Genomic DNA, 20,441 nt, shown 5'->3' on the forward strand with positions numbered 1-20,441 from the left:
AGTTTTTAAACCTGGCTTTCTGACAGTGTTCACAGCAGTAAGAAAGTCAAGAATGAGAATTTATTTTTAAAGGATCATGAGTGATTACATTGACTTTTGACATCTGCATGGAACTTTCATTTGGTTTTTGGACATTTGGGCCTAAAGATTTTAAATTAGGGTTAGAAATCAGTAAAGCTAGTTGTGGTTTTCTAAAACCTAAAAGGTTTTAAGTGTTTAATTGTCCATGAACAATTTTGCCATAATATTTACTGACAGTATTCCATAGCTTAACATTAAGCAGTTCATTGTTGTATACATAAAACTATGCTTGCTTTTCCTGCCACAGATTTGAAGAAACATAAGGATAAGCAGATGCTTCTTTTAGAGAAGAGGGTGTTGCTTTCAAGCTTGACAGATTCTGAATGATGGGGCATATTGACATTACTAGAATTTAGGTTTTGAGATTCCCCTATATTTATGCCAAGAATAACTAAACTAAAAACTCTTTAAATTCTAGATTTGTTTATACTTATACTGAAAACAATTAGTTTCATTTGCTGTCTGATTTTTATAGTGCAAAAAAAATTAGAATCATAGGAACTTAGACTGAAGGCTTTTATCATTTTCCTTTTCAGGCGTTTCTGGTAATGCTCTGTCAGAGTAGATAAAACTTCAGCCTAACTTCTAAGAACCTTCAATCACCTGCTCCCCCCCCCCCCCACCTTCCAGTTATATACAAACTGCTCAAAATAGTTATTTTACTGCTTCTCATGAAAAAACTTTTGGTTTCTTCCTTTTGCCTTTGGTCATTATTCTGTTTCTCAGACCTTATAACCTTAAAAATCTGGTTAAAACCTGCCTTCTCCAAGAATACTTCTCTCAATTCGTTACACTAGATTTTCACTCTTCTTTTCTTGTGGATATACTCAGCATTTATTCATTTTAAGATGAGAGTTTATGCTATTTCTCTTTCAGTGCATTTTTGTCACATATATTGCTTATAATGTATATTTAGCTGACTTTATAGGAACAATTATTTTTCAAGTCATGTGCTCAGATTTTACATCTCCCTTACAATTTTTTTTTTTTTTTAATTTGAGAGAGTGAGTGAGTGAGAGTGAGCCTGGAGGAGTAGCAGAGTGGGGAGTAAGAGGATGGTGGAAAGAATCTTAAGCAGACTCCGTGCTGAGTGTGGATCCCAATGTGGGGCTCAGCCTTGCAATCCTGAGATCATGACCTCAGCCAAAAACAGAGTCAGAGGTTTAACCAACTGAGCTACCTAGGCACCCCTCCCGCCTTGGAAAATCTTTGAAGGAAAGGATTGTCATTTGTGTATCTCAGGAATAAGTTTTTTGGTTGTTGTTGTTATTAAAGTTTATTTATTTAGTTGAGAGAGCGTGTGCATGCGAGCAGGGGTAGGAGCAGAGGGAGAGGAGCTGGAAAAAGAAAGAAACAGACTCCCCACTGAGTATGGAGCCCAGTGCAGGGCTCAATTCTAGGACCCTGAGATTGTGACATGAGCTGGAATCAAGAGCCAGGTACTTAAATCGATTGAGCCACCCAGGTGCCTCTCAGGAATAACTTGTAAAAGGATGTAACTGTAAAGATTCACTAACGAACTTGCATAGGGATCCATATTAACTTTCAATCAGATCGACATCATCAGAATATTTATTTTAAAAAAAATTTGGTCACTAAGGAATGATCTCATTAGCAGAAACAGATACTATCTTCATATAAAGAATCTGTAATTTGTTAATCACCTTATTTTATATATTTTTTTAAAGATTTTATTTATTTATTCATGAGAAACACAGAGAGAGAGAGGCAGAAACACAGGCAGAGGGAGAAGCAGGCTCCATGAAGAGAGCCCGACATGGGACTTGATCCCGGGTCTCCAGGATCAGGCCCTGGGCTGAAGGCAGCGCTAAACTGCTGAGCCACCCGGGCTGCCCACCTTATTTTATATTTATTGAAAACTTAGGGATCCCTGGGTGGCGCAGTGGTTTAGCGCCTGTCTTTGGCCCAGGGCATGATCCTGGAGACCCGGGATCGAATCCCACGTCGGGCTCCCGGTGCATGGAGCCTACTTCTCCCTCTGCCTATGTCTCTGCCTCTCTCTCTCTCTCTCTCTCTCTCTCTCTCTCTCTCTCTCTCTGTGACTGTCATAAATAAATAAAAATTAAAAAAAAAAAAAACTTAAACGTGTGCTCTGAGTGTAGAAAAAAGTCCTTAATAAGTTTCTGTACGATACAGCCTCAAAATTGTTGTAATTAGACTCATTTCACACATCTTTTGTGGGTTCAAAAATTTCTAAAGATGAGATCCCATTCCGTTTTTCTAGCTTGAGGTTGTTTTTGTTGTTTCTACTTAACGTAGGTCAGGAGTACTAAACTAAGCTTCCTGAATCTTTTTATATTTGTGAATGACACCATCCAGTTCCTGCTTCAGAAAACTAGGAGGCATCCATCCTAAATCCTTTTCTGTCCCAGCTCTACCTTCTAAATGCCTCTCAGATCCTCCACTTTTATATCACTATAGTGTTACTGTTTTGCTCAGTCCATCAATGCTGCAGTAACCTCCAAAATAACTAAACTCTTCCCATCTTCTTTTTTCATATTGTCATCGAAATGATCTTTCTAAAATAAAATCTGATCATGGCTTTCTCCTTTAATGGCTACTAAATGCCTATAGGATTTAATTAAAATTACTCAACATGACATTAAAACCATCTGTGACTTGACCTTTGGCTACTTAACTCTGTATTTTGTCAGTCTTCACTTCAGTTTTCTGAACTACTTTCAGTTTCCCAAACCAGCCATGCTATTTCATAACTCCCTAACTTTTGATCACATTGTTCAAGCTGCCTGAAATGCCCATTCCTGATAAATCTTCTCTCAACTTTCAAAGTTCAGCTGAAGAATCACATCTACTAGAAATCTTTTTCTGAATCTTTATGGTTTATTCCTCCTCGGGTAGGAACCAAGCATGCCTACCTTTGTACCTCAGCTATAAACTGCACATACATCTGTCACAGCCTTTTTAACATTTTAGTCTACATAATTCTTTACAAATTGATCTCTCTTTGCTAGTTTATAAAGCTCCTAATTTAGCTATTTTTATCTTGCCATAATCTAACACAGTGGTAGACACATAGCAAGTGCTCAAAAAATATTTTGTGAGTCATTAAGTCAGCTAATTAAGTAATTAAGTTGCATCTCATTGGAGGGGCAAAACTAAATTTATGTGAGCTTATATTAGTGTACTTTAGCATTGGTCTTTTGAGGGGCACAACTGTTTTCTCAGACTGTAATTATTTTTAAAATTATATGTTAAATTCTTCAGTTGTGGAGTAATGCATGTCTACTTAGTACTTTGATCTGTAAAACACCTGAAAAAAAAAAATTTCATATAACTAATAGTAGCTTTGCAGACTAATTTAAGAGATTTTTCAGTGTTTCCCATTATGGATCCAGGCTTTAAGCTATATTGACTTTTAAATCTGTTTTTATTACTAATCATCTCTAAGTTTAAATGCATGATAGATGAATTTAAGGTTTTTGTTTAGTGTTCTATTTAAATATGAAATAAAATCCAGGAAATCTGTAAAATGTGATGGTAAAATGATTTATAACTAAATGGTTTTATTGAAGAGCAGGTTGCTTAACTGAATGAACTTCAGTTTCCTCATCCTTATAATAGAAGTAAAATTAGCTTCTCTACAGTTTTGCAATATACTATATACTTTTACTGTCTTTTCTCTCTTCCATTCTACTTTGATATCCAACTTATGTAAGTAGGCTTGTATAATACATACTAAGCAGTCTCTCGTAGTCTCTCTTTTGTGGGGTTCTTCCAAGACCTTCAGTATATAGACATCACCTGATGTTTCTTCAGATTACCATATTTAATCCTTTCCCTTTTTTGAAATTGCTTGGAAGAAGAATCTATATTTGCTATAGTCACTCTTTGGAATTTCTTTCAATTTGGATTTTGTCTAACCTTTCTATTTTTCTTTTCCTCAAGCTTATTGGTACCTTTTTTACCCTTTTTGCCTGAAAACAAAATCCTCCATTCTCTTTGATGATTTTTCTGCCCTTCTTGAACATTTCTCTACCGTCTTTTGTGTTTGTACCCTGATTTCCTCTCTGACCTTTGTGACCATTTCTTTTCTTCCTTAGTTTTTCTACTTCCTTAGTCTACCCACTGAAAGTAGACATTTCTTCAATTTCTAGCTATATTATATATTTTTCTCCCTCCTTAGATGATCATTATCCTACCCAACTTAAACTTTAACCTCACTAATAACTGTTTCCCAAATATGTACCTCTGGCCATACCTTTTTTGAGCTCTATACTTGAATTACTTAGAGCAAGAGTTCTCAAAAAAAAATTTTTTAAGCAGCAGAACCTTTTAAAAAATCTTATACATGGAACCCCAATATATAAAACTGGTAAAAGTGGAACTGTTATGATTGAGGTAAGGAGTGCAAATCTTCCCCATCTTGTAATTAATACCATCATCACACCTAGGAATTTTGCTTATTCTCTTTTGCTATTCCTCGCCACCCCATCATTCATTCATATCTTGTTGGCTCTCTATCCAGCTTATCACAAGTCCAATCATTAGGACTCTCACCTCTATCCCAAGCCATCACTGTATCTTACTTGTATTTGTCTTCTATCTGGTCTCTCTGCTTTCACTCTTATCCACTGTAAATCACTCGCTAAACACTGGCCCAAGTAGTCTCCTCAAAGCATAAAATAAACCTGTCACTCACCCATTTTAACACTTCATGGATTTTCATTGCAATTGGAACAAATTCCAAAATTCTTACTATGTTCAAAGGTACTTCTATGAATCTGACCTCTCTGCCTTCTTCTCTGATTTCATCTTCAATTTTTTTCTGTAATTCCAACTAATTATAATTTCTTAAAGTACTTTTCCCATACTAGTTACATATTATTGTTAATTCTCTCTTCCTTGTAATTCTACCTAGATTTTCTTAAGTTGACCTCATTGTCCTTTAGACCTTAGCTCAAATATCCCTTCCTTAGACAGCCTTTCCTTGATGCCCAACATCTTTTTCTCATTGTTCTATACCATTTGCTTCATAGTATTATACTTTCTGAAATTACTTCATTTATTTGTTTACATATATATTGTCTTTCTCCCTCTACTACAGTGTAAACTTTATGAGGACAGGGGCCTTATCTCCCTTACTTACTACTGCATCACCAGTGCTGATTATTATAGTACTTAGTACAGCTTATATTAGGTGCTTAATGAAGTAAGTCTAGGACTCTAGAAATACAGTTTAATAAAAGAAAACTGAATGAGTCACCAGCAGTTGAAGCTCAGCATGTTCTGACTGTATTCACAGTGTCTGGCATATTATAAGCATTCAATAAATATTTGTTCAAAGAATGAATCAGTGGAATCTCTTAGATTCTATCTTGGTAAAAACTATGCTATCTTTCCCAGTGGAACTTCTTGCTTACTGTCACCATCACTCTAGTTTAGACCTTTCCTGCCTCTGTTTCATTTATTATGAGCTATTGGTTAAAGAAAGAGAACAATCACTCTAGTCCATGTTTTTTCACAAATGCCACATGTATATTCCTAAAGTATAGCTCTGGTCCCATTATTTGAGTGCTCCCCATTGCACTTAATATAGTTCATTTAACTTGTTAATTGAGCCACATTGTAACCTCTTATCACCTTTCCAGTGTTATTCTCCATCTTATCTAAACATGTCCTACACTTTCCTGCCTTCATGCTTGTCCTTACTCTCTCTAGGAGCAGCATAGTGCCCACTAGGCTCTATCCCAGCCAAATCCACTGACAACTCCAGGCTCAAGCCCTGCCAGTTGCAGGAACCCGCAAAATGCAGCCCCTTTCATTTCCTAAGCCAAGGGCTTTGGGGAAATGTTCTCCTTGTGTGTTCCCCTGTGTAGTCCTCTCTTTCGTCATTCTCTGTGACCACACTCCCTCCCCTCTGTAGCACCCATGATCCGTTTTTCCCCTAAACCATGTCTCTGTATTTCCTACCTTTTTCCATGTAGCCTCTTCTCTCTTTTTAGTTGTAGTTTCTTCTGTCAGTCTTCAGGTCAATTTCTGGGGTATTTAGGATAATTTGATAGTTACCTAGTTGTGTTTATGGGATAAGACTAGTCTAGGGTCCTCCTACACCTGTTCCTGTCTGCTAATCAAATCCCAGAAATTTTAAGTTGACAAGGAAGTGTGCCTGAAAATGAAATATTATATATTTAAAAGTATTCCCTTTAAGCAAAAAATATAAATACATGAGTAGTAATAACTATAAATTATTAATATTTATTTCTTGTTTATCAAATGTGTTTTTCTAAAAAAACTTTTTGACATTTATAAAAGTACCTGTATCTAAGACATTTGCATGTAAAATAGCATAAACATAGTTATTAAACTTCATAAAATTAGTATTATTTTTGTTAATTCCTTTAAAGGTTTCACAAGTTTTAATTTTTTTTTTAATTTTTTTATTTATTTATGATAGTCACAGAGAGAGAGAGAGAGAGAGGCAGAGACACAGGCAGAGGGAGAAGCAGGCTCCATGCAGGGAGCCCGATGTGGGATTCGATCCCGGGTCTCCAGGATCGTGCCCTGGGCCAAAGGCAGGTGCTAACCCGCTGCGCCACCCAGGGATCCCTTTTTTTTTTTTTTTTTTTTTTTTTTTTAATTTTTTATGATGGTCACAGAGAGAGAGAGAGAGGCAGAGACACAGGCAGAGGGAGAAGCAGGCTCCATGCACTGGGAGCCCAACGTGGGATTCGATCCCGGGTCTCCAGGATCGCGCCCTGGGCCAAAGGCAGGCGTCAAACCACTGCACCACCCAGGGATCCCACAAGTTTTAATATTTGAAAGGACTGACAAGTTTCTGCAGAGTGTACTCACACAAGGCTTTTATTTAAAGGCAAAAGATACTATGGAGTTAAAAAAAAAAAAAAGCATAAGCAAGCATAGGGCTGTGGGTACAGGTAACATTCAACCGCAAGCACCCCTAGTCTTTAGACAAAGACATGCTTTGTCTCCAGATTCAGCTATCAAGAATTTTTTTTTTTTTTTTTTTTTTTTTTTTTTTTTTTTTTTTTTTTTTTGCCCCTTTGCTAACATAATCCATCCCTATTGTCTACCAGTACCAGGTGAAAACCATTGGTAGACAAATCCTGTTTGGGAGTTACCAGGTGAGATTCAGACTTTAAGCAGCACATCATAAATACCACTTTTCATTTTTTGGCTAAGAGTTAAGGCTAGATAGTCAAGCATCCCAAAGCTTTCTCAGCTGTAATCTTGTAATCTAGCTATAGCACACAGTTCTTGATGATTTTAATTCTAAAAAAGGCAAAATTATGATAATAGTTTGCATTTGTATAACTACAATAAGGTTTATTACAGTGCTTTAATATGCATTAACTTATTTGAACATTATGTTAATTTGTGAGCTATGCAGAAAAATTGTTCTTAATCTTTATTTTATACCCACAGTTCTGAGACTCAGGTTAAGTGATTGGCCCAGTTCACATGGCTTTTGTGGTGGTGGAGTAAGGTCCAGAAGATAGACCTTACAACTTTTATTCTAGAATATTTTTTAGTATTTCATGCCAGAAGTAGAAAGAGCTATTTACTTCATTTCTATCCTGTGAAACTAGGTAGGAAAATACCTACCTAGTTATATATAGTGTAGTGTATATATAGTGTAGTATATATATATTCTATATACTATAGAATATATAGTGTGTGTTTATTTTTCTCCCAAACATAGTTTTTTTGTGTTTTAGGGAATATCATAACTTAAACACTTTCAGAATATTTTCCCTCTAATGACTTAACAAAAAAAAGTCTGAAGACCAGTGCTGCAATTTCTTTCATCTATGTAAAAGAGATTCAGTTTCAAATGAGAAATTCCATTGTTCACAAAATTATTTTTCTAAGATTTTCACACATGAATATCAAATTGGATATGCAGGATCTAAGTAAAATATTAAAATATAGGGATCCCTGGGTGGCGCAGCGGTTTAGCGCCTGCCTTTGGCCCAGGGCGCGATCCTGGAGACCCGGGATCGAATCCCACGTCGGGCTTCCGGTGCATGGAGCCTGCTTCTCCCTCTGCCTGTGTCTCTGCCCCTCTCTCTCTCTCTCTGTGACTATCATAAATAAATAAAAATTAAAAAAAAAGTTAAAAAAAAAGATTTAAAATATTAAAATATAAGCTGTACCTGTTATTCTTTATCTCCTTTCCTTTTATGCTTTTTCATTGATTTATGACATATTTATCTGTCTACCATATGCCAAGTACTGTTCTATCTCCTGAGGATTTAAAATCAGTAAAATGTGATTCTTGCCTTTAATGGTCTTATATTCCATATATTTTTTTATAAACTCACAATTCCTCAAGGGAGTGTTTCTTAATAATGTATAAAATATTATGTATTTTACATAATACAGACTGGCATTATAGACTGGCAGTATAAGGTCTTTTGCCTAGGAAAAGTGAGGGAAGACTAGAGCTGAGGAGTCTTGAACTGATAGGTCTTAAAGATTTTCAAGGAATGTATCAGAAAAAGGGGAAGAAATCTAGTCCAGTCAAGCATGTGAAAAAATAAGACAAGCTAGACAAGCATATGTTTTAAGAAACAGAGAGTTACTGCTCTGTTATACTTGAAATATAAATTATATGAAGGGAATTGGCAAGAGATGAAACTCTTTGAGGCCAAATGATGACTACCCTTATATTAACAGAGGACTCTGTTTAAATACCAGTTTCATTACTTAATTTGTGAATCCCTGGGCAAGTTGGTATTTCTGTCAACCTCACTTTCTTGACTTTAGTTTGATAGAATAATCTTAACTGTACTTAATTCACAGAGAAAGTTGATTATATTAAGTGAGATCATTGCAAACCATTTAGGACAGTTTCTGTTACCTAATATCTGGTACATTTTAGCTACTGTTAGGTTTTTATTTCCTACTGTTTTATGGTAATCAGTAATGTAATTATAAATATTGTTAGAGAGTCAAAAGTAAATCAATTAATATATATTGTTAATTTCCACCAAATAATTTTTTTAATTCAACAGCACTAATATGATTGACTTATAATACCTACATAAAATATAATTAAGCAAATATGGGCAGTTCGTACAGTAAAGTAGCTTTGTTCCTAAAAATGTATGTTTTTTACATAATCCAAATGTTTTGCACTCATATTTAATGCTTAATTGGTAAGATATTAAAAATCTTTTTTTTCTGTATCAGAAACTCTTATTCTAAAATCTTTTTCTGTGGGGAGTCAAGAAGATACTGAAACTTATTTGATACTAATGGAACATTAAAAAAACTTGCTGTTTTTGTCCTTTACAACTACAATTTCTGAAAAAAGTAGCTATTGTACTATCTTGAATCAAATGTTTGAATTCATTAGGTTAAATGGTTATAAAATACATACTTCTGTTATTTAAGGAAGAATGATCAAGAGATTGAAGTTTTAGTTCATTTTCATAGAAAAACCAGTCAGTGATACTTCTTTAACTCTATAAATTCAGGAAGTTATAAACATAACTATATTCTGCTTAGCACTGTCATTCTTTTTAGGTAATTATTAAGATGATAAAGTACTTTTTCATGAAGTAGGAATCATTTGAGTATGAAATATAATTTATCCAAATATTAATGACTCCCACTTTATATGCCTGCCTTTTGCCTATATTATTCCTCTTCACTCTCATCCACATGCATTTTATTAGTAATAAGGGAATCTTTCAGTATCTACCCCTTAGATCCATTTTTAGGTGCATGAGTTAGTACTGATTTCACCAAATTTAAATTTCTTTTCTAGCTTTTTAAATTCTTTATGGTCTATGAAAAGTGTTTATTACTTTACTTTCTATTTTAGGCAAGCCAAGTTAGATCTGAGAGTTGCAGCAGCAAAAGTAGAAGAGTTAACTAAAGTGACTGAAAATCTTCAAGGACAAATGCAAAAGAAGGTATATTCCTATCTCTAAAACAACTGGAAGCCTATAGCTTAGTATTCTATGAATTTTATTATTAAACTATTTTGGATTAGGTATTAAAGAGTGTTGCTGAAAAACAAAAATCATTTTATTGCCCTCTAAATATAAAATTTTAAATTGGGAAGCTAAATTATAATTTTGGGGTTTTTTTGGGGGGATTGTATATTTTTTTTATTGGAGTTGATTTGCCAACATATAGAATAATTTTGGAAATAATTTTATTTCAACTTACTTTATCCTGAGTCAGTAAAACATTGTAATCATTCCTAAACACATAATTACTAAAAAACATAATAATGCATGATTGAGTTTGATTAATTAGTAATACACTAGATGAAAAGAAGCATTTAATACTACATTTTGTGTTATTTGTGTAAATACTGACATAAGAGACTTTTTTTATGTGTATAGGGTCCATTTGAGGCAGATGTCAAGGAAAGGTCAGGGTTTTAGATTTTTTTTTTTTTTAAAAGATGTTATTTATTCATTCACGAGAGAGGCAGAGACACAGGCAGAGGGAGAAGCAGGCTCCATGCAGGGAGCCCGATTTGGGACTCAATCCCAGGTCTCCAGGATCACACCCTGGGCTGAAGGCGACACTAAACCACTGAGCCACCGGGCTGCCCAGGGTTTTAGATTTAGATGGATCAAATTATCAAAAATTCTAGCTGTGGTACTTACTAGCTGTATAACTTTTCTAAGCCTTATTTCCTATTCTGTGAAAGTTGATTATAGATTTCTAATAATGGTAGATTTGTGAAAGGCTTATGTAAAACTTCCCATAGGTAACAGTTATAAAACTTGGATACATTCTTTAAAATACTAGAACACACCCAAAAACAGAAGGATACTGAAAGAGGTATGAATTTTAAGTTTTTGATTTCTGACCTGGGCATTCTCGCCAACCCCCATAGCTGTGCCTTCAGAAAACAAAGCTTTAGATGGGCTTACTTGGCCAAGATCAAATTTAAGGTGAGAAAAGCAGTTGAAAATTTAAAGAAGAAATATTGGTGCAAGAGAGCAATAACAACAACGACAAAAACCTGAGAGAAACCTGAATTCTGAGAAGAAACTCTGACCAAATCCATGGCTGATAGCCAAAGTATGCATATGAGAATGGGAGAGGGAGGTCAGTGAAAATGTAGGCAGAGACCTAAATGAAATCTATTCTTGAAAGATAGAGCTTTATGGAACTATATATTTGAGTTTGCTGCTTTTTATAATTGAGTGCATTCCTGAAATGTGTGCTATTCAAGCAACATAAAGCTGAAGCCTTAATGTTTGAATTATCAGAGGGCAGGGCCCAAAGCAGGCCGAGCAGCTTGAAATTACAGGGAAATTTCCAAAAGCAACAAAATCACAAAGAGGATGAGCCCTACCCTTGCCCAAACTTGACCAGTCGTCAAAGTATATAGGCACAGGAGAACTTTCAGGAAGCCCGGCTAAAAAAGCAACTGTGGAAAGAAATAAGAACTGATTACAGATGGCAGCTGCTGCATACTATGGGGGAAACATTCCGGAGTTTGAATCAAGGCAAAATGATTGCCTCCTTAAACAGAAAGCCAGTAATCCTCAGGATCAAAACAGAATCCCAAGTAACTGCAGTGAATTATCTATATTATCTATTTTTTTTAACCAAAACTTCCTAGACAGGAAAGTGTGACTGATGGGCCTGGGATGAGGGAAGCAGTCCATAGAAATTTACTCTCAGCAGACCTAGTTCTTTAATTTAGCAGGCAAAGGCTTCAAATAAGCGGTTATAAATATGTTCAAGGAATTGGGCACCTGGGTGGCTCAGGTCATGATCCTGGGGTCCTGGGATGAAGCTCCTTGAGCAGAGAGCCTGTTTTTCCCTCTCCCTCCCCCATCCCGCTTGTGTTTTCTCTCACTATTTCCCTCCTTCTCTCAAATAAATAAATAAAATCTTATTAAAAATTATTTTAAAAAATTTTTTTAATGTGTTCAAGAAATTAAAATTATATTTAAACTAGAGTAAAACAATGTTTCAGTGATAGAGCAGATAGAGAATTTTAGCTGAGAAATAGAAAATAATTTTAAAAATAGAAATTCTGGAGTTGGAAAGTATAGCAACCAAAATAAAAATTTAATTAGTTGGGCTCAAGAATAGATTGGAAAAAGCAGAAGAAAGAAGCAGTGAACTTGAAGACAAATCAACAGAAATTTTCCTAGCCAAAAAAGAGTTTAAAAGATGGAAGAAAAATGAACAAGACCTCTGAGATCTGTGAGAAAATACAAAGCAAGCCAACAGAAACATAATTGGAATTGCAGAAGAGAAGAGGACAGAAATGATGTTTGAAGAAATAATGGCTGAACACTTCCAAAAACAGGTAGAATAAACAAAGAAAATTACTTCTACACATCATATCGGTACTGCAGCCAGTTATTAAGTGAAAACTTGAAAGCAGCAACAGGAAAATGGCATGAACAAGAGAACCAGTGAGTAATGGCTGACTTCTTATAAAAAGCATGGAGGCAGAAAACATTGGAGTAATATATCTGAAATGCTGAAGGAAAAAAAAAAGGTTATTAAGAATTCTATGTCCAGTGAAACTGTACTTCAAAAATGAAGGCAAAATAAAGACATTTTCAGATAATTAAAACTGAATTTGTCACTAGCAGAGCTCTTCAAAGAATGCCAAAGGAAATTCTTTATATTAAAAAGGAAAGAACACCAGATGGTGACTTGGATATAGGAAGAAATTAAGAGCAATAATAATTGTAAATATGAAATAATTTTTGTACATATATTTTCTCTAATTAATACCTTAAAAGATATGACTGCTTTAAAGCAGAACTGAGCAGTGTATGTGATGGATTTTTTCTTTTTTTTTTTTTTTTTATTTAAATTCAGTTAACATACAGTATACTATTAGTTTCAGAGTTAGAGTTCAGTGATGTCTACCTAGGTGGTGGATTTATAAGGCATACAGATGTAATATAACAATGGCACTAAAGACTGGGATGGTACTCAGAGATAAATACAATGCTGCAAGGTTCCAGTGTTTTCTCTGAACTAAATGTTAATTCTGAATAAATTGAAATTGAGATGAGTTAAAGATGCATATTATAATCTCTAGAGCCATTACTAAAAATAATGCAAAGAGATATAACTAAAAATCAATAGAATTAAAGTGGCATGTAAAAATATTTAACACAACAGAAAGCAAGAAAGGATAAACAGGATTTTTTCTAAAGGTGATACAAATCAAAGATTAAAAGAAACAAACCTATTTATTTGAAAGCATTGATAATGTCAGAGAAGAAATATCCTATGATTATAATAGGATGCTGTATAACCAAGTTAAAAGAGCATATTCTTAAGGCAGATTATCTGTATACAAATCCCTGCTGTGTTTTGTTAGATTTGCACTATAACAAATGGTTTGAAATATTGGTAGAAATTTATATGCAGTGACTTTCGACTATTGTTTTTCTAATACAAAATTGATAGTGACATTCTCTTCCCCCTTTTTTAGTATATGTATGATTTATTTCCAAACTGTTAATGGTTATTTATTTTCCTTTTTAGCTGTTTAAAAGTTCAACTTTACTATCTTACTAGTTATAAAAGAGGTGCATGCTATTCACAAAAATGCAAATAATATAGAAAAATGAAAGAAAAGCACAATATATATACAAAATATATAATAGAGATATGCAAGATTACCTTGCAGTCAAATTCCTAAGAAATAATCACTGTTAACAGATTGTTTATAGCTTAAAGACCTTTTTTCTGTATGTATGTATACACATATATGTTTAAATTTTTTTAATGTAAGATTCATACCGTAAATACTATGCTATAGAATTTTTTTTTAGTGAAACATATTTCAGGGACAGCTCTCATACTTAGATATAAGATCTAGTTTTAAGGACTTGATTAGATAATGCTGTATTGGTATCCGTTCTTTAAACTTACATATTAAATCCCAGAAGTATGAAAACTTTATAGAGTAAATTCTTTTCTTTATATGCTGTATAATGATGTATTCTATTTTCACATACTCAAGCTTCCAGTTTCTTTATTTTCTAGGAGGAAGAGATGTTGTCTGCCCAAGGAAGAGAAGAAGCATCAGATAGGCGTTCACAGCAGTTACAATCTAGTATAAAACAATTAGAAACAAGGTAAATTGTTAAGTACATCTAGCTTTCTCTATAAGCTTGAAAAGATATTCCACACTGGAGTTTCAGTTGATGATATTTTCTAAAATATGTATTTTGTAACTGCTAAACAAAGTATAATCATAGGTTTAAAATATGATTTATTGGACATTATTTTAAAAAAATCACAGTAGATCAGTATTTTGAATATATATTCAAAGATAATTTCTGTCTTTACCTTTTCCCCAAAGCAGACATAGTCAAGTGTAGTCAATCCCCAAATCAAAAATGTTCTTTCCATCTTACAGCAGAAAAACAAAGAGGTAAAAATTCTGCAGAAAACCTATCTTACTAAGTAGGTACACAAGAGAAAAAAATACTCAAGAAACCATTAAAGGTGTTTTCTTTGGAGTCTTTTGAAGCAATAATTTTCAGTTATCTTTGAAGGTCTGGACTACTTTTTAAATATATTCTGTAGGTTGTCTTTAATTGCTATTTTAATGTAAATGTGCACTCAAAAATCTTTTGTTTTTGTTGTTTCCTAGTCCTTGTTGAATGTTCCCGTAAAAGACTTAAAAACTGTCATTTGTAATCAAAGATACAGTGGCCATAGACCATAAATTCATTTTATGATTGACAGCTGGAAATTCTACTCTGTATGATTAGAATCTTTTACACTCAGAAATAGTCTGCTGATCTGAGCACATTAAAAATTGAGCTCTCAGTTCTACTCACAAATCCATGGCTAATTTATTGTCCGGAAAACAAGATGTTTGACTTTGTTTCTTGTTCTTCAAAGTATTAATAAAAATAATTTCTTTCCTCATGGCAGGTTGAGAACTAATTGATTTTAACTACTAACTTGAGATTCTGATGAAAAGACTTGTAATTTTTAAGTGCTGGGGTCTTAAGGTTTTGTTTTTTCATTTTTCTGAACTTTTCAGCAGCTGATTAATTTGACTGTACTACTGCTTTCCTGAACTTCTTTGTGTTAACCTTAGAGAAAAATGTCTGGGTGTAGCTTGTCATTTCTATTATCCTAGTAGCTATTCTATGCTATGAAAATAAATGCTAGAGACTTAAAACAGTAAACTCTGAATAGTGAATTTTCATTCCTTTTGATTCTGATAATATTGAAATATAAAGAATCAATCAACAGTGCTTTGTCTTTTTAGTGTTGAAAGTTTGGAGTTTTTTGTTATTGTTAAATTTTTTTTGCTTTCAGTATGAAGCTATAATATAACCTAACCAAATAGCTCTCTAAGAAGAGATCACTGCACAATCTAAGGGTATTTCTTAAAAATCCAGGGACACCTGGGTGGCTCAGTGCTTGAGCATCTGCCTTTGGCTCAGGTCATGATCCTGGAGTTCTGGGATCCAGTCCCACATCAGGTCCCCTGCAGGGAGCCTGCTTCTTCCTCTGCCTATGTCTCTGCCTCTCTGTGTCTCTCATGAATAAGTAAATAAAATCTTTAAAAAAAAAAAAAAAGAAGAAGAAGAAATAGTAGTAGTCTAGTATGCAGCTAGCCGCCTCTGAAAAGGAAATTTTACATTGGCTGCCTTTTAGAGCTATTAAACTAATATTGTTACTATTATGATAAGAAAAGGTTATATACTTTAAAGTTTAAAAAAATCTCTTGTATTTTTATATATTTTTATATAATTTGTGTTTTTAGGTGTAAGTGTATCCTTTCTGATGGAACTGCCAGAATTCCTTTTTATTTTGGAAAAGTTTTGTTTTTAATGGTCCTCTCTGTTCCATAAAATCAGACACATTTTGGCCTCAATGAATGCTTGATATTGCCATTATTAAAAATTATTATTTTTTAAATTATTATTTGTGATCCTTTCAAATGCCATAAACACCTAAGAAGCATAAGTCATTTCCTTCTTTCAAAGAAAGGATTCCCCCTCTCCCCCTTTTTAGATGATTTATAGACCCTGGGAATTACCTCCAGAGAATGACTGTTGTCTCTGGGAAAGATTTTGCTGGTTTGTATATGCTCAGCTAGTTAAGGCAGAAGTTAAATGAGTAGAATTGGCTTAAACTACCTCTTCATATTTTTAAATTTGGTGTTTCTTTTAAAAAAGGATATAGGACTAAGAAATCTTCATTTAGATGACTGGTGAAAAGTAAATTTCATTCTAATCATTGTTCTGCTTTTTGTTTGCTGTCCCTACTCCTAAGCATAATAGAATACATAAATAGAACACATAAATACATAATACATCTTTAATTCAAGATGTTGAAATATCTTGATTTTAAGTGGAGTTGTAGGCCATACATTAGAAATGGGTGAATGTGATTGGATAAAATATGGAGGGCCTTGGAAATAAAATAAGTCAAATTTGGGTTTTGTGTGATGTATTACAAATTCTTTATCCCAGACTACGTGATGAAATTAATATTGTATGAAGATTAATTTGATGGTATTCTCAAGGTGAGGTTATCTGGGGGACAGGAATATAAATTGTTGGAGTAGAAAGATTTTGAGATTTAGAGGCAGAATTGCTTTGATTTCTGGTTCTAGTACATTCTGTCTGTGTATCTTAGATAAGTTAACCAACCTCTCTCAGGTGTAGTTTCTTTAGTTTTAAGTGAGGTAAGACTATATGTAGGGGACCCAGCACCAAGTTTATTATTTTAAATCTAGTCTATTTATAAGACTAACAAATGATAATGATTTTCAATGGTAAAAAATGGTTTTGGATTTTGTTTTAATCTTAATGAAAGAGAACAAGGTAGAAAGAAGATCTATAATAAACTGTCACAAAGAATAACAACAGTTTTCATTGTTGTAAAGAATAAAAGTCTTGAATCTTTTTCCACAGTTACAGCTCCTTGATTTATTATGAAATGTTTGCAAGGTAGCCTGAATATTTTTAATGTTGCTATTGACCAAATTATTTCATTATTGTATCAGTTTTGTAAGGTAGTTTTCGTATGTTAAATAGTTATAAATTAGCTTAATTGACTTTATTCATTTTTACTTTGATTTTTATCCAAGGAAAATATATAAGCATTGTTTCAAAGTCATAGTACCACAAGGATTATAATGAACAACAGGTTCTTATAAACTATAATTTCTTCACATAGCAAGTTTTCTATGTACTTCATACTAATTCATAACTAAATTATCAAAGCTCTAAAATGCCTTTCAATCTGGTCAGCCATACGAGGTCATTGTAATTACATTGTTTTCTTGAAGAAATCCATTGGTGGATTTCCATCCCCTTCTTCAAACCATTCACTAGGACTGATGCAAAAGACTAATTTGCTGTGGTCCTGGGATTTCCTTGCTATTCTGTATTGGAGCCTGGGTCTTTTTCATCCCCATGGCTACTGCTTTCTTTGTTGACTCCCTAATTTTAATGGATACCATTCTCCATCAGCTGAGGCTATATGGGACACATTTTTTAAGACATTGCTTATTTTAAAGTATCTTTATCCTACTTTCAAAGGTGTATGGTAGTTCTGTTGAGTAATAAATCATAGGTTGGAAATCCAAGGTTTTAAATCATTTGTCCTTAGAATGTTGATATTTTCCTTATATTGTCTATCCTCTAACTATAGGAAAGAACTACTATGTCATTCAAAATCACAATATTTTATGTGTGAATCCTCTTTTCCCTCTGGAGACTTTTAGGATCAGCCACCCACCATCATCACCATCAGTGTTCTAAAATCGCAGTGTGTACATGCAGTGAGAATCCTTTTCCATTCATCCTACTGGGGACATTCTAGAAATTCATGTCCTTCCGTTCAAGGAATTTTTTATAGATTTTTGAATTTCTTTTTTTTAATTTTTATTTATTTATTCACGAGAGACACAAAGGCAGAGATGTAGTCAGAGGGAGAAGCGGGCTCCATGTAGGGAGCCCAATGTGGGACTCAATCCCAGGACTGCCGGATCACACCCTGAGCCAAAGGCAGATGCTCAACCACTGAGCCACTCAGGCGTCCCAATAGTTTTGTTTTTTTTTTTTTTTCATATTTTTTCTGTTCTTTTTTCTTGAACTTAAAATTAGTTAGAGGGATCCCTGGGTGGCGCAGCGGTTTAGCGCCTGCCTTTGGCCCAGGGCACGATCCTGGAGACCCGGGATCGAATCCCACGTCGGGCTCCCGGTGCATGGAGCCTGCTTCTCCCTCTGCCTGTGTCTCTGCCTCTCTCTCTCTCTCTCTGTGTGACTATCATAAATAAATAAAAATTAAAAAAAAAAATAAACAGAGTATTTAAAAATAAAATAAAATAAAATTAGTTAGATATTGGACTTTTAGATCGATTCCCTAATTTCCCTATCTTTTCTCTTGTTTTTCATTCCTTCATTTATTTTCTCCTTTCTTGGAAGTTTCCTTAAATTTTCTTTTAACTAAGCATCTATTGAATATTTTATAAAATAAAATTAGTAGCTAAAAGCTACTTTTATTTTAAAGATCCATTTCTTATTCTGTTTCTTTTTCTGTAGTAGCTTGTTCTTATTTAATAGATGTTATATCTGCTGAGTGAAGTAAGTCAGTCGGAGAAGGACAAACATTATATGTTCTCATTCATGTGGGGAATATAAATAATAGTGAAAGGGAATATAAGGGAAGGGAGAAGAAATGTGTGGGAAATATCAGAAAGGGAGACAGAACGTAAAGACTGCTAACTCTGGGAAACGAACTAGGGGTGGTAGAAGGGGAGGAGGGCGGGGGGTAGAAGTGATTGGGTGACGGGCACTGGGGGTTATTCTGTATGTTGGTAAATTGAACACCAATAAAAAAAATAGATGTTATATCTTAGTTCAGTATATTAAATATATATTTTATCATTTTCTTCTGTCATTGTCTCTATCTCTGGATTCCTTTTTTTTTTCTTCTATTTGCCCATCTTTCTTCAAATGACTGGTGATCCTTTCTATTGATTTTTTTAAGATTTATTTTTATTCATGAGAGATATATAGAAAGACATAGGCAGAAGGAGAAGCAGTCTCCCCATTTTGAGCCAGGTACGGGACTCGATCCTGGCATCACACCTTGAGCCAAAGGTAGACGCTCAACCACTGCCCCACTCACGTCCCCCTGTCCGTTGATATTTGAGAGTAAGAAAACAAAGTACCTGCTTCAGCAGCACATATGCTAAATATTGGAATATAGAGAAAATTAGCATGGCCCACAGGCAAATTTGTGAATCATTCCATATCCTTAAAAACCAAACTCATAGAGAACAGACTGGTAGTTGGGGTGGAGGAAGGGGAAATGAAATAGGTGAAGGTGGTCAAAAGTTATGAATTTCCAGTTACAAAAGACATAAGTTGTAGGATGTGATGTATAAAATTGTGACTATAGTTAATAATACTGTACTGTATATTTGAAAGTTACTAAGAGAATAGATCTTAAAAGTTGTCATCATTAGGAAAATTATAGCTGTATATGGTGATCTATATTAATTACATTTATTGTTGTGACCATTTTACATTGTATGCAAATACCAAATCATTATGTTGTACACTTGAAACTGATAAAATGTTATATGTCCGGTATATCTCAGTTTAAAAAAAGAACAAGAAACCAAAAGCAGATAGGAAGCTAAGTGTGCACAAGTGGATTATGGCCAGGCAGACTTCACTGTATTATGTTTAGGCAGCAAGTTGGCTTTTTCCTTTGGCAGTTCCAATATATCAGAATCTTTCTTGGGCCAGTTTCCCCAGGGTAGGGTTCATCCGTCTTCTGCTGTGGCTTGGAGTAGAAGTGCACAAGTCTGAGTATATTCTAAAGTTGAAGAGAGTCTGGGAGTAATGATGTTTGATATTCAAACTTACATTCAATACCCTAGGGTTTAGTATACCTTCTTACTCCCAACTTTACTTGAAACGACAGCCCCTTGCTGTGTAGTTTTAGTTCTATAGATCTGTGGGTTGTATCTGTATCATTTAAGTGGAAGTTTGTGTTTGGCAGTATAGTATATTCATTAGGAATGTGACTCTGGACCCAGACTGAGTTCAAACTCTGGCTTCACCAGTAACTGGATAAATAACTTTGAACATGTTGCTTACCCTCTCTGTACTTCTGTTTCTCCATCTATAAAATAAATGTAATGATACAGCTATCTCATTGTTCAATAATAGAAACTATACCCTGCCTTATAGGTTAATGATATAACCTAACTCACAGCATTGTTGAAGATACTGCAGATTATGTTTTTCTTAACATAAAGTACCTAGCACAAAGAATGTTATTATAAGTTTTTGCTGTTATCTTTATTGTTGTCATAATAATGATACAAAGAGGGAACTTGACCCAATTTT

The 20,441-nt window shown here is 34.2% G+C and overlaps 1 protein-coding gene across 7 annotated transcripts in view; it reads left to right on the plus strand.

The window, feature by feature from the left end:
* SCLT1 (sodium channel and clathrin linker 1) overlaps positions 1-20,441 on the plus strand; it is a 178,018-nt gene that overhangs the window by 66,069 nt on the left and 91,508 nt on the right. For 6 of the 7 annotated variants that reach the window (XR_004807007.2, XM_025420622.3, XM_025420618.3 and 3 more), the window contains 2 exons: positions 9,914-10,004; positions 14,086-14,177. The exons of the other annotated variant lie outside the window; for it this stretch is intronic. Coding sequence is in view for 5 of the 6 variants with exons in the window: in XM_025420622.3 (XP_025276407.1) it covers positions 9,914-10,004; positions 14,086-14,177 (183 nt within the window). In the remaining variant the exon portion in view is untranslated. The remainder of the gene's footprint in view (positions 1-9,913; positions 10,005-14,085; positions 14,178-20,441) is intronic. 7 annotated transcript variants of the gene reach the window in all.

This window comes from Canis lupus, chromosome 19, assembly GCF_003254725.2.
Source record: "Canis lupus dingo isolate Sandy chromosome 19, ASM325472v2, whole genome shotgun sequence".
NCBI classification, from domain to species: Eukaryota; Metazoa; Chordata; class Mammalia; order Carnivora; family Canidae; genus Canis; species Canis lupus.